At 46.5% G+C, this 12,942-nt stretch overlaps 1 protein-coding gene across 14 annotated transcripts in view; it reads right to left on the reverse strand.

Annotated features, from left to right (window-relative positions):
- Positions 1-1,456: 1,456 nt before the first annotated feature.
- Positions 1,457-12,942, reverse strand: part of TSPOAP1 (TSPO associated protein 1) — a 74,252-nt gene continuing 62,766 nt past the window's right edge. For 9 of the 14 annotated variants that reach the window (XM_030027695.2, XM_030027694.2, XM_030027699.2 and 6 more), the window contains 2 exons: positions 12,640-12,768; positions 1,457-4,968 (listed from right to left, as the gene is read on the reverse strand). In XM_030027695.2, coding sequence (XP_029883555.1) covers positions 4,756-4,968; positions 12,640-12,768 — 342 coding nt within the window. In that variant the 3' untranslated portion in view covers positions 1,457-4,755. Of the gene's footprint in view, positions 4,969-8,395; positions 8,430-8,877; positions 8,942-9,895; positions 9,936-12,639; positions 12,769-12,942 lie in introns of all 14 variants that reach the window. The other 5 variants (XR_003925318.2, XM_030027696.2, XR_003925319.2 and 2 more) reach the window with 5 other exon arrangements.

A 12,942-nucleotide genomic window follows, 5' to 3' on the forward strand; every position in this document is an offset into this window, starting at 1 on the left:
GCTGACCCAAAGTGGCCAACGGGGTATTCCATACCATGTGATGCCACATCTAGTGTATAAACTGGGGGGAGTGGGGACAGGGGATCGCCGCTTGGGGACTAGCTGGGTGTCGATCAGCGGGTGGTGAGCAATTGCACTGCGCATCATTTGTACATTCCAATCCTTTCATTATTGCTGTTGTCATTTTATTAGTGTTATCATTATCCTTATTAGTTTCTTCTTTTCTGTTCTATTAAACCGTTCTTATCTCAACCCACGAGTTTTACTTCTTTTCCCAATTTTCTCCCCCATCCCACTGGGTGGGGGCGGGGAGTGAGTGAGCAGCTACATGGTGCTTAGTTGCTGGCTGGGGTTAAACCACGACACTGCTGTATCATGCAGCTCACCGGTTAGAAGAGGATAACGATTTTCCAAAGGCTAGTGAGACAGTTAGTGCATATCTGTGCTGACAATTGCATTTCACAATTAGGAACTTACTTAATTGCTCTCAAAACTGCTTCAGAAACCATGGAAGTGGGAGGTTTTGAGAGATGCTTTGTTTCTTGAATGTGCACTTTCCCTGGAGACTGACCCTGCTCCCAGATAATAGTGGATGGAAAAGGCCATGTTTTTGGGTGAGCCTTCTGTTGAGCATCAATGCAAGTGCCAAGCCCTCATGCTCACCACCTTCAGCGGCAAAGGAGAGACCATGTGCTGCTCCTCTAGAGCGAGGAAACGAGTATGTCGATGCAAGTAATAGCACCTCAGAGCAGAGACGTGCCATCAACACCTGGGATACAGCACAGCAATTAAAAGCAGAGGGTACAAAGCAGAACATCTAGATTATATTTCCATTTTACCTTATTTTTTTTGTTTCTTGTAGCCTTTTGCGTTTAGCTACCAAAGCCTGAAGGTCTTAAACCTTTCCCAAGAACACTTCTGAGCTTTGCTGTAAAGCCTGCCTTGGAGGCTTTACAGCCTTGGAGGTTTGGTGTTGGGGAACCAACTGAATTAGGGAGAGTTTGCTAAATGATGATAGTCTGTGTCTATCGCAGCAAAATTTGCTGGGAGGCAGCCCAGCACATGCCTGGGGAGCAGAGGGACAACATGCACCTTCTGGTCACAAGGGCTCAGCTGAGGAGGCAGGAAGCACCAGGACTGAGGGAGCCATCCTGCAGGCACTGGTTGCAGACATGGCCTCCAGCTCTGGGCAGACCCCAAAACATTTGAGCCGCTGCTTTTCTTCCTAAGGGTTTTGTTCTTCAGTTCATCCCCTGATGAACTGATAAAAGCAATGACAGGCAGTTTCTTTCAAAAGACCTTAAACAACTTGCTTAGGAAACTCCAGCTGGTAAATTCGGTTAGAACGGCAACCGACTTCCTCCGTGGCAGGGCAAGCTGAAGATAAATTACTGGGTTGCTGATGACTTTCATCACTTAAGTCTTGCTTCAGAAATCACGGAAACACCTTCCAACATTCATAGCTGCAGCAACTTTATTACTTCAACACTTTCAGTCTGTCCTTGCCCTGACTCCTGTCCACCACAGGAAACAGTGGTTCACTGCAATATCAAGATCATCCTGAACATTTCTCTCCAAGGTGTAGCAGCTTCGCAACCAAGTCACCCCTGTCAGGAAATCCTGCAAAATCCCCAGAAAAGCCCACAGTGACTTTTGCCACCTTGGCTGAATTACCAGAGGACCAAGGTACACAACTGCCATTCCACAGAACTGACCCAACATTTATGCGCCAGTGGCCTTCGCAGAGCCCCACGTAACACGGGAGATTGCAGTTTCAAGTGCTCACCTTTCCACTGATGGGACTATGAGGCATCAACTACTCAATGAGTTGTAAGAGCAAGGTACAGAGCCAAGACCTGTGGTCTGACCTCAGAGCTTTTGGGGTTTTCTTACTTTTCCCTCTTTTAGCCAAAGTATATTGAAGCATATAAAGAATATCATCCAGCTGAAATGTTCCAGCTGGATGAGAGGGGAAAACCACCTTTTTTCTTCTCCTTTCTTGGGGTCAGATACCACAGACAGCAGCTCTGCTCAGTTCCAGACATCTAGGCAAACAGGCAGAAAAACTACAATTCCTAGCAAGACTGGAGGAAAGCTCAGTCTGTCTCCAGGATCTCCAACCCTCTCTTTCCAGATCGGAGAGACCACACAGGGTTGAGGCCCTGAAGAACTGAGCAGCTAGAGCAGGTCCACACAGGAGGACTGGACATCAAGTAGCCCAAGACTCATGTGTCTGTTGTGGTGGCACTACAAAAATCAACACCAATAATGGCATTTTTGATAATACACACTTAGACTTTTGCATAGGGCAGCAGTCCCCAGAACAACTCCAAACTGGGAGACACAGAGGCAGCAAAGCCTCTTCTCTAGGCACAGCACTGATTCAAGGCTCCTAGCAGTAGGCTGTTAATCTCTTGGGTAAGAAACATGGAAGAAGACCCTTGCAACAACCTCTGAGCAGCTGCTTGCAGTGCTTGGTCAGGTCCTGCTGGCTGGACAGGACCAGTCACTGCTCACACAAGATGTGCCTGGACTCTCTGGAAATTGCAAGCCTGCAAGCGGGCTGCGCGTTCCACCTACAAGATTGTTGCAGTGGGGCTGGTGTCTATTGGGGCCATTTGTTCTGACAAAGCAGATCATCGTCTCGGTCTATCGCCCGAGTACAGCAGTGGCTATGTCAGAAGACACAGTAACTGCAGAGAGTTGGTTGGTCTATCCCAGCCAACCTGCCCTATCAGCACAGTATGAAAAAAAGCCAACATCTGCAAGGGATATGCAGATCTTCTCCACAGGTGTGTGCTCCCAGCCTGGCTTGAAGGTGGCTCGCTGTGGAGGAGCCAATTAAAAAATGGAAAATGCCAAAGCATTTGAAACTTAAGAAGTAAAAGCTGTACTTCTAACAAACCCCCTAACTGACCTCTTAATTTTTGCTCTAGTCTAAAAATGAAATCATCAGGGAATGAAACACTGTGGTCTGGATGTAGCCATCATACCTGATGCTGCTTTCACTGCTCTGCTACATCGACACAACAGGGAAGCATAGGTGTAGCTGTATGGCCCGGCTGCTCCCAGCCACCTTGGGCCCAGCAACCCTCCCTGCTGACCTGCAATCCCTCTGCAGAAGATGTTAGTATCAGGACAGCTGCTTCAGCCCCGTGCCCTTCACTTCACATCCAGGAGCACCCACATACAGGTAACACCGAAGAGCAGAGAACAGAGCTGCGGGAAGAAATCTGGCTGTGCAGGTCCCCCTGGGCTCGGTGGCACCCACAGTAAAGGGATCTAGTGCCCAGATGCAGGGACTAATGCTGCATGAAGCCACCCAGGCAGTGCAGCAGGGCTACATGCACATCCAGCTGAGGTCTGGACATGGTATAACTGCACTCAGGCACAGTATAACACTCTGTAACTGCACCTTGGTGCTTTCATCTCCAGGACTGGGCCTCTAAAGCAGGAGAGGCAAAGACTTTTCACTCCCAGAGAAGGTAGCTCGCACCACAATCACAGGAAAAGCGGGCTCCTATATGAAATGCTGTGGAGCATCCTCAAGGTGCAAATGATTGGTATCATTTTCCCCTCTGCACCCCCTGCCCCCAGAAGCAGCATCACTGAATCTTTTGCTTTTTTAAGGAAAATGTGTTTTTGTGAAAATAGACTTTATTATAATAAAATTTGATATTAAATAAAAACATACCGTATCACCAACACTCGTGGACACTGTGCTGGCACCATTCATGTACCTCACATAACTGTCCTTCTCAAAACCCCACTGAAACATGCAAAGAAAGAAACACAGAAAAGGATAGAAACCATGTAGTACAAAACTCTCCGTGGCTTAGAAAGGGATGTGTCTTAACTCAAGGAACACATCATCTCATATGAAAATAGCTGCAAACTCTCCATCCCCAGCTCTGCTCTCCAAATGCTCCAACTCAAGAGCAGCCCACTGAAACAGCCAAATAAAACTGTGAAAAGAGGCAGGCGATAAATAAATACATAAATAGATAAATAAATAAATAAGGCGGAGTCCCCAGCCAGTGTGTGGTCAAGGTGAACCAGCCAAGAGCAGCTTACAGCAGCCCACCCTACAGGCAGAAGTATTGACCCCCTTCAGGGTATCGCTCCTTCCTCCATTGCAATCCTCATGCTGAAACATGACTGAGGCAGTGTGGGATGCTCCTAGGCACAGCTGCATATTTACAGGTTTACAGTACAAATAACTCACTTGTCAGCCCAGAGACAGCAAAGGGGATTCATGGGAACAGAAAAGTGCAAATTTTCTTTGCAGGAAGTGAAGGAGTTGACACAAACTCCTTTGGACCAGAGAAATACCAGGGTGTGTAGTACAAGGGATCTCTTCCTAAGGGACTGGGGCTTTGCTGGGAAAAGTCATTTAGCTAACTTACAACCAGAATATAATTTTTAAGTTAAAATATTTACAGGGAACCAGTGCATTGAGGGCTGCATGGAGCAGGACACACTACTGTGGAGGTAGCTGTATCCTGGAGCTGAGGCCTCACACACCCCAGTGCCATGACACTGTGTTCAGAGCCACTACCCACGCTGGGTGGGCACCCATGGCTGGGCTCTCAGCAAAGACCACAGCTCACAGACCCACTGAAGAGTTTTCTCTATTCAACATAGACTTTTCCCCTATGAAAATACTCTAATCAGCTTATTGCAGAGGGCTTCTCCTGAATTTTCAGTCCCTGTGTGGACTGCACAGGCAGTCTTTACAGAATAATAAATCCCTTGTTAATTTTTCTTACTGGACCCAAGTTTTTTGAAGAGCTTTTTTCCTTTGAAGAAGAAGCCTCTCTTCTTTTTACTCTGACCAGGTACATCACTGCATTTGAGAGCAGCCAGCGATGCCTGCTCTGGACACTGTTCACCCGTGACAAGGCAGGAAGGTGGTAGAGTAGGAGGAGTTGGTGAGGAGTCACTCTGAACAGACCCATCTGGATTTAACTGAGTGGGAAGAAGAGAAAACAAAAGAAAAAAGCAGAAGTTAGAGCTGATGAAGGACATCATGCCAACATAAACCTCAGCCAGAGAACCCTGCCTTCTCCCTGCCAATCTGTCCCTCACCCTGCAAGGCTCAGCTCCTCTATGCAGCTGCAGATCCAGTTAGGAAGTTTCCAGTGGATTTAAACTTTTTTGTACCCACTACCGAGACTCTGCCTGAGCTCAGACATTCTTAAATTCCTTAACTTTGGCTAAGAATAGGACAGCAGAAAAGCCCCACTGAGGACTTGGTGGAAGATGCTGCTTCACAGCTGAAGATGCTGTTAAATAAAGCACCTCCTGAGAGCATGGATGGATAGATACTGATGCATCCACACATGCCTGCTGGCTGCCTAGGCCAGGGAGCCTGGTGGGCTCCCAGCACACTCTGTGACAGAAGGCAGGACATTAAGAAGAAACCAACCTAACAAGAACAAGGGCTGTGCAAGACCTTCAGAAGTTCAAGGAGGATGGCTAAGCTGGGAGGCTTCTACAACAGTGGCCATGCTCTGTCATGGTAAGAAGAGAAATTTGGAGTCTTGCAAGGCTGCTCAGCATCCACCAGATGTAGTCACAGGAGGGGCAGAAAGCAAAGTCTGATGTTCTGCAGTGGCACCAATAATAGAGAAAACGTTCATGATGGAGCAGGACATGGAGAAGTCTTGGATCAAGTGGCACAGAGCAACTGACATATATTCCTAATTCACCTGAGCACTTGAGAACGTTAACTGTGATCCAGAGTCCCAAATGATGCACTGTATGCTGCTCCTTTTGGAAAGGGCTTTTAGAAATCAGAAAGTGCCCTAGTCCTGGGCTCGGTTTCCTCTTCACAAGATACTAATGGCAGGTCAGTTCCCAGCAGCATTCCATGATCTCCTTTCGCTGTGTTTAGGTGTACAGACAGTGACCATTTCTGATCTGGCAGGGCAAGCTTTCCCAAGAAGCTGCAAAGTTCACCAGGGAAGAGGCTCTGGGTTTCTGAGGCCTAGGAGAGCACTTGTCCCATGGCCTTCTCTTCCACACAGCTTTCACAAGCTAGCATCTTCCAAGCTCGCAGCTGTACATCCTATCTTGGCATTGCCTATGTTGGCACAACATGACAGTGGCTGGAGCTTTGCCAAGGAAGAGCCCTGTTCCTTGGCACATTGAAACATCATGCCATCAACATCTCTCTGCTTGGGTCCCACTAAGTCAGGAAGAGTTGAGTGCATGTCCCTTAAGGGTCTGTAAGCAGCCACAGCTCCAACAGGGAAGATGAGTTAGCGACACTGGCAGCAAGATGCTCTGCCTGGTGTGGAAGCGTTACTGAAGAGCAAAGACATTAGCCCTGCACAGGAAATGCGTGAGAATCACAGCAGCTGCTTGCAGTTCACTGGCAGGAGTGGATGTGCTTTGGTCCTGGTCCCACACCATGCCTGGGGAAAGCTGCTGAATCAAGCAGATGCACAGACATAACATTACTGCCATAGCTATAGCACAATCATAGTTTCTGTGCTGTGGGTTAGTTTATTTAAAGCTTCGTGGGGTCAATCACCCTACTGCTGTTTCAGCACCCCACCTCCTGTGTGACAAAGAGCACAAAAAGCAGCTGAGACCTCTCCTCCCCTCACAGGTAGAAGTTATGCTGCTGTATTCCAGTCGCTTCACTCCACTGCAGGAAGAAAGCACTTTTGGTACAAGACGAGTAGAAACCTCTTCTCTAGAGTCAGACTCGGTATGTGCAATACCTATCAAGTCAGTCCTGAGCAGACAGAAGTACAGGACTTTTGGAGAGCTCTGTCCTGGTGTGAATATACGACCCTTCCCAACTCCAGAAAGTTGAAAAGTCCACTACTGTCTTGCAGCAATCACTTTAAACTGTCCCAAGTGACAGTACCATGAGACTTTCTCCTACCTGAACTAAGGTCTCTGGCTACAGCGATGGAGATGTAACTCCTCTCCGCCTCTCCTCATTACAGTAAACAATACAGTGGCTGATTTTTCCTGAACTCACACTCTATTTTCACCTGAAAATCTTGTTCCACACGCTTTTAGAGGTATTTCTGCAACTCTCCAGATATCCAGCACTGTGTTGAAAGGCCAGCTTCTGCCAAGGACATGCTGCAGAGGGCTTGATGGCACAGCCTGGCCCTTGTGAAAGTTGCACTCTGCCTGTGAGGTCCACTCCTCCAACTAAAGCTGCAGCATCAACTCCAGTCTTTCTATCTCCTGGGAGCATGCACGGTGCAACGCTTGGTGTTGATGGCCCAAGTGCTAGTCAGGTCTGAGAAGTCTGGAAATAAATCTGAATGAATCTAGATGAACCATTTGCAGCTGGTAATGCAAGATTTATGGAGGCAAAGAGAAAAAGTAAGCCAGATGAGGGCTAACTTGGTAGCCTACTGGGTTAGCTGTGTGCAAAGTAAGAATCCCTGGGTTCTGCTCCAGAAACTATTTATGCATTGTGCAACAGAGAATCCTTGGATAAAATGCATGAAAGCATTGGGCTAATTAGAAGGGGTCTCACCAACATGCAGTGAGTGATCTCCCCTATGAAGCTCAGGCCTTGGGCTGACTCAGCAGCCCCAAAGGATGCAGGAGTGCTGTAAAGATCCCTGCACAGCCAGGGCAGCAGAGGCGTGGTGCCCATGCACCACTGGAAACCATTCTTCTGGCAAAGGTGGGACAGTTTTAGGGCAGATCTGAAGTGGCCCAACAAACCTTATACAATTTCTCCTGTAGAGCTATGCATGAAAGACTGTGTACAAAATGACAGACAGGTAACCAGAGCAACTCACAAATGTCACAGTTATTTACTGCAATAAGGATATTGCAGTATCAATGTCATTGTCAAATGCTGAACAGTTAAAAAAAGTGACTAGCAGTTTCCTGTCTTTGTGGCTGAAAGTCCTGCTGATTCCCAGCTGTGGCATACGATGCCCAGGAAGATTTCCACACACAGAGGCACTCTCACACACAAGCATGTGCAGATATTCTCAGAGGTCTCTATATGGCAGAAAAGCAACAGAACCAGTTCACAGATTCATCTGGTATGAGACAAACAATACTAAAATTAGGGTTTCTTCTCTAAGAGAAACATGAAGGAAAAACTGCTCTGTCAAGATCCTGACAAAAGCTATTAGGGTTGATAAAAAAAAGAGTCATGTTATTTTTCAGGGGACAGTTTTCAGTGCTGTCTCAGGTATTACTGATTTGCACAATTTCAGGAAAACAATGTTTGAAACTAAGAAAAACACAGATCTGCTCCCACTGCTCCCCAAAACCAGGGTTCTCACCCCCCCCAACCCCAAAATTGTTTCTTTAAGTATTACCCCCAAAATTGTTTTTTTAAGTATTACCAGACATAACATCAATGCAAGGTTGGTTTTAGGGACTAAATGTTACTACTTACTTAAGTTGATGGTGTGCAGGGGTTTTTCAGGACTCTAGTCAGGAAGGAGTAAAATCAAGAAGAAAAAAAAACACAGGCTGAATATGGGGTGTGCTCAGCCTGAGCAGGATCTTGCAAAGGCTAAACAAAGCTTTGGCTGTTGACGTGCTTGAACAGTGGTAGAAGGGCCAGGCTGAATTACAACGCAGGTCTTTTCTAAACCTGAATACCTAGCCCAGTCCCATCATGGTCCCCAAAACCACCAGATAATTGTTCCAAACAATTGCACTTCAAGTGCTGAACAGATCATGGCTTGTCTTTAATATAGAACCAATCTGGCAGGTAAAGGTCTGCCACCAGAGGATTTGAAGGTGGACTTGCTAGCAGAGCCCCAAACCAGCCTGTCAAACTACAAGCAAGAAAAGGAGTAAACTATGGGTGCAGGACCCTTTAATATGCTAGGCTGGGTGGGAGATTGAAGAGGTCTTCTCACACAAACTTACATGGTTGCTCTCTCTCTCTATGTATCATTCATATCTATCACTGGACTCTTCTCTTCCTCATTCTCTGAAGAAAAGAACCATCACGGGTGCATAATACATACAGAAATAAATACATGAAATCAATTAGAATCAAACAGTTTCTGAAGGTGCTTTACAATCAGTCTTTGACAGAAACTGCATATTACTGACACAACAATATTCATTCGACAGCCACAGCATGAAAGCAACTGCTCTAAGTTGGTGAGCATGAGTGTTTCAGGGCCCTAGCTTGTGACCATAACTTCTTGGATACTCCTCTTTGTGCCGTATTTTTTATTACTTAATCTAATCCCCAGATGTTGTCAGTTTGAACGTTAAACTGCTTCACCTTTTTCAGTTGCCAGCATTTTAAGATTTACTCAGAAATAATTAAAAATTATCCACCTTCCCCAGTCCAATTTGGAAAGTAAGTTGTCCTTATTCTCAGGCCTTTGGCATAGCAGCAGGGAGAAGGGAAGTGTGAAGAACAGACAGGGCGAAAACATCAAATCCAAGAAGTTACAAGGAACTTAAAATTCACTCATGATCATGCTGGAGAAGTTTCTGTTAAGATTGGAACTAACCTTAATACAAGTTCAAAGCTCTGCTGTGACACCATGGTGCACATGCATGCCCCTGATGTGTCAGGTCTCAAGCTGGGACTGGTAAATTTGATGGGAGTCTGTTTTGCCACGCTGTCTTTCAGAAAATTCAAACAATACTTCTCCAGAGGCTGCCATGCATCTTTTGCCTTTGGTGATTTTTTGCATACTCCCCACTCCCCCCATCCCAAACAGCAGCAGCAAAGGTGCTTCTGTTTGTGTTGTATATGCCAACAACACACTTTAACAAGCAAGTTCCTTAACTCTATGGAGTGAATATGTCGCTGGAGTTTGGAAAGCCCCAGGCGTGGCTGTGTCACTGTGAGACTTCATTCCAGCTCAGGAATGGCCCTTAGAATATGTATGTTTTACAGGAGGAGGTATTTCTTCTGCCTTACCCATCAGGTGTTCTGCCCATCGGTAGGAATGCTGCAATTGCTGTGACAGAGCCAAAAACTCAGTGGGGTCAGGTTCTGTCTCACCTCAGTAATCACTAAACATACTTAAATGTGGTTAACTAATACAAGTTTAGTTATGAGCAGGGTAAATGTACAGCTTTTAAAAGGGGGCAAACATGCCCTTCATATTTGGAAGCTGTTTAGATAGATCTGGATTGCAAAGCACAAGCAGGAGGCAGGACTGCACATAGTTAAAGAGTGCTAAGCCAGATTACCCAGGACAGGTATCCTGAAGCAGGGATGCAGCAGGACAGGAGGCAGTCTATCACTACACAGAAGCAGCCAACACAAAGTCATGCTTAGTTAATGTAGATTCCCACTGAAATAATATTGGCTGACATAATCAACTGAATTTTCCAAGTCCCCAGACTTCAGACTACGAAAATAGCTGCTCATGGATCAGCTGAGTACCAAAACTACCAAATTGATCCTGACGTAAGGCAACAGCTTCTTGTGCTACAGACCCAAAGTCAGAGCTAATGCAGGGGGAAGCTCTGTTGGATCTCTGGCAGAGAGAAGTGGAGACAAATGGAAAGGTCTGAAAGGCAGGCAAGCCTGAAACACATCTATTTTATATGGGTTGTTTTTATCACATTTGAAAGGCATTTCTGTTAAAAAAAAAAAAAGGTGTCATGAAAGGCTTACAGCCTTGAGCATGCAGGGATATCTGGGCCAAACTGCTGTGCCCAGGGGAACAGTCACCCACTACTGAACCCAGCACCAGTGGAAAGCAGAGAGGAAAGTGGAGCAGCAGCAAGCTGCAGGGCAGCAAGCAGGAGCAGCTCATGCTGCTTGCTCAGCAGCAGAGCAGACAGGACCTTGTTACCCTGTAAGGCCCATGACAAAGCCTGGGACATGGCAGGTCCAACTAGTGTTGCAGTTTCCTGACCAGTAGGATGCAAATAGGAATACTTGAAATAAGGGCAGATTTGTTGTATATGTTACCCTGTTTATCAGCCAAGTTCCTCTCTCTTACTTGCCCTTAATAAAACACCATTAGCTAAGCCAAACCTTTCACATCTACAAGTGGCAGATCAGCTCTCTGAGCCTTGAAGGCTACCTGAATTTCCCCATGGTTTCTGGGAGGACCTAGGCTGGGGCTGGAATAATGACTGCTGGCATCTGAAACAGGCCCTTGTTGCTGCTGGTGGATGCTGGAGAGAAGGGTTAGATCTGTAATAAGTTACACTATGAATTCAACCTGTTTTAATTGCATTGGATCAGGTCTCCTTTGGCACCCTCTATTCCAATAGATGAGTAATTTGGGAAGAGTAGATCATTTTGAGAGGTAAACTGAAGAAGGAAACCCACTCTGAATGCTTGTTTTCCCCCAGGAAAATTAGACTTGTATAACCTCAGGGCTCTTAAACCCTGGTAGTAACAGCTTATTAACCTGTGACTCCCCAGCATAGACAGGCACTTATGGGCTGGGAGAAAAGGCACTGAGTATCCTGAACAGGTAAGCACAAGGGACCCAGACAAATTCTGAGTTTAGAAGATGATCCACCAAGCTACATACAAACCTTAATTCTGAGTCAGGCCTGCCCCCTGCTCTTTGTACAAAGGTACTGAGGCTATAGTGCAGACCCACAAAGCTTGAAATGCCTGGAAGCAAGAGATGGGGCTGCAGCTGAAGCCCAAGGGAGATCAGGCAGCATTTGAAGATAGACATGAGAGGTAGGTACAGAGAAAAGAAGTGCTGAGCATGAAAAATAGGACAAGGAACACCGTAGAGAGTGGGAAAGCTAGGGTGGCACCAGTGGAGAGTTCAACAGAGGAGGATTCAGGGACACATTCTTCCTCAAGGACTGGCTCAAAGCCAGTCTGGGCCTGCTCTTACACACTTCTATGGGTCTGGCACCACTTGACGGTGCCAATAGCTTCCCAAGAAGAACTGAAGGTTGAGTACATGTGAGCTGGGACCAAGCTGTGTCCCTCCCTGCCTCCCACTCTCTAGAATGACACAGCATATGAGGTCCAGGAGTGACCAGGGAGGTGCCACACTTTTGGCCTCACCCACTGAGGACTGACTGAATCTGGCAAATGACCCAAATCTCCCACTTAAGCATTTGTTTCAAGAATATCAGCAACATAATGCAAGGAGCTAGCTCAACCTTTGAATTCCCTGCATCTGTGGGATGCTTTCAAATCCCTAGGATCCATCCTACAGATCTGTTTGGGAAACTCCCCAGTATGTTCTGAATTTATCTGGAAGCACCTCAGACTGGATTAAGATGTATCTAACTCAGGATGGGTGGGAGAGCGTTGGTGTTTGGGTGTCGATAACTCCAGAACTCTTCAGCATGGCTATGAGCATATCTGAGGAATTTCATGTGTCTTGGAAGCTGGCTGAACTGCTTTGCTTGCAGCAGAATTTCACCACTGACCCTTCTGTGGATCTAAAGAATTTGCTGGTGGGACCTGGGATGCTCTTTGCTCACCTGACCATAATCAGACTGAGGCCCCAGTGGATGTTGTTGCTTTGTGCCTCTGTTTGCACTACAGGTAAGTCTTCAAGAGCTCCTAGCACACCCTTCTAATCTTTTGAGCATCTCCCATGGGATGAACTGAGCTGCATGCAAGAATTTAAATGATTCCATCAGATGCCGCATGCTACACAATGCCCAGCCTCCAGCCACATCACAGTTTGGATGTCTGGACTATGCAGAGTCACACAATCTTACCTGGCTCTCAGCACTCAACGGAAAAGCTTCTTTATCTTTTGAATGAAGTTCCTTGACCATGCCTCCATCTGAAGTTACAGCTTCCAAGAAGTTAGACGGCACAAGCCCTCTCTGTTGGTTCAGCTCTCCCTGCAAGATCAACATTTAGTTCTCACATCAGGTTTCCTGGCTGATGGAGAAATAATAAATAGAGGAGCAGTCCCATGCAGAGAAAGCTAGGCTATGGTCTGAGAGAAGCCCAGGAGCACACTCATGTTGGAAGGATCCTCAGCAAATTTCACGACTCACATTCTTGCTTAGCTG

Source organism: Aquila chrysaetos, chromosome 10 (genome assembly GCF_900496995.4).
Source record: "Aquila chrysaetos chrysaetos chromosome 10, bAquChr1.4, whole genome shotgun sequence".
NCBI classification, from domain to species: Eukaryota; Metazoa; Chordata; class Aves; order Accipitriformes; family Accipitridae; genus Aquila; species Aquila chrysaetos.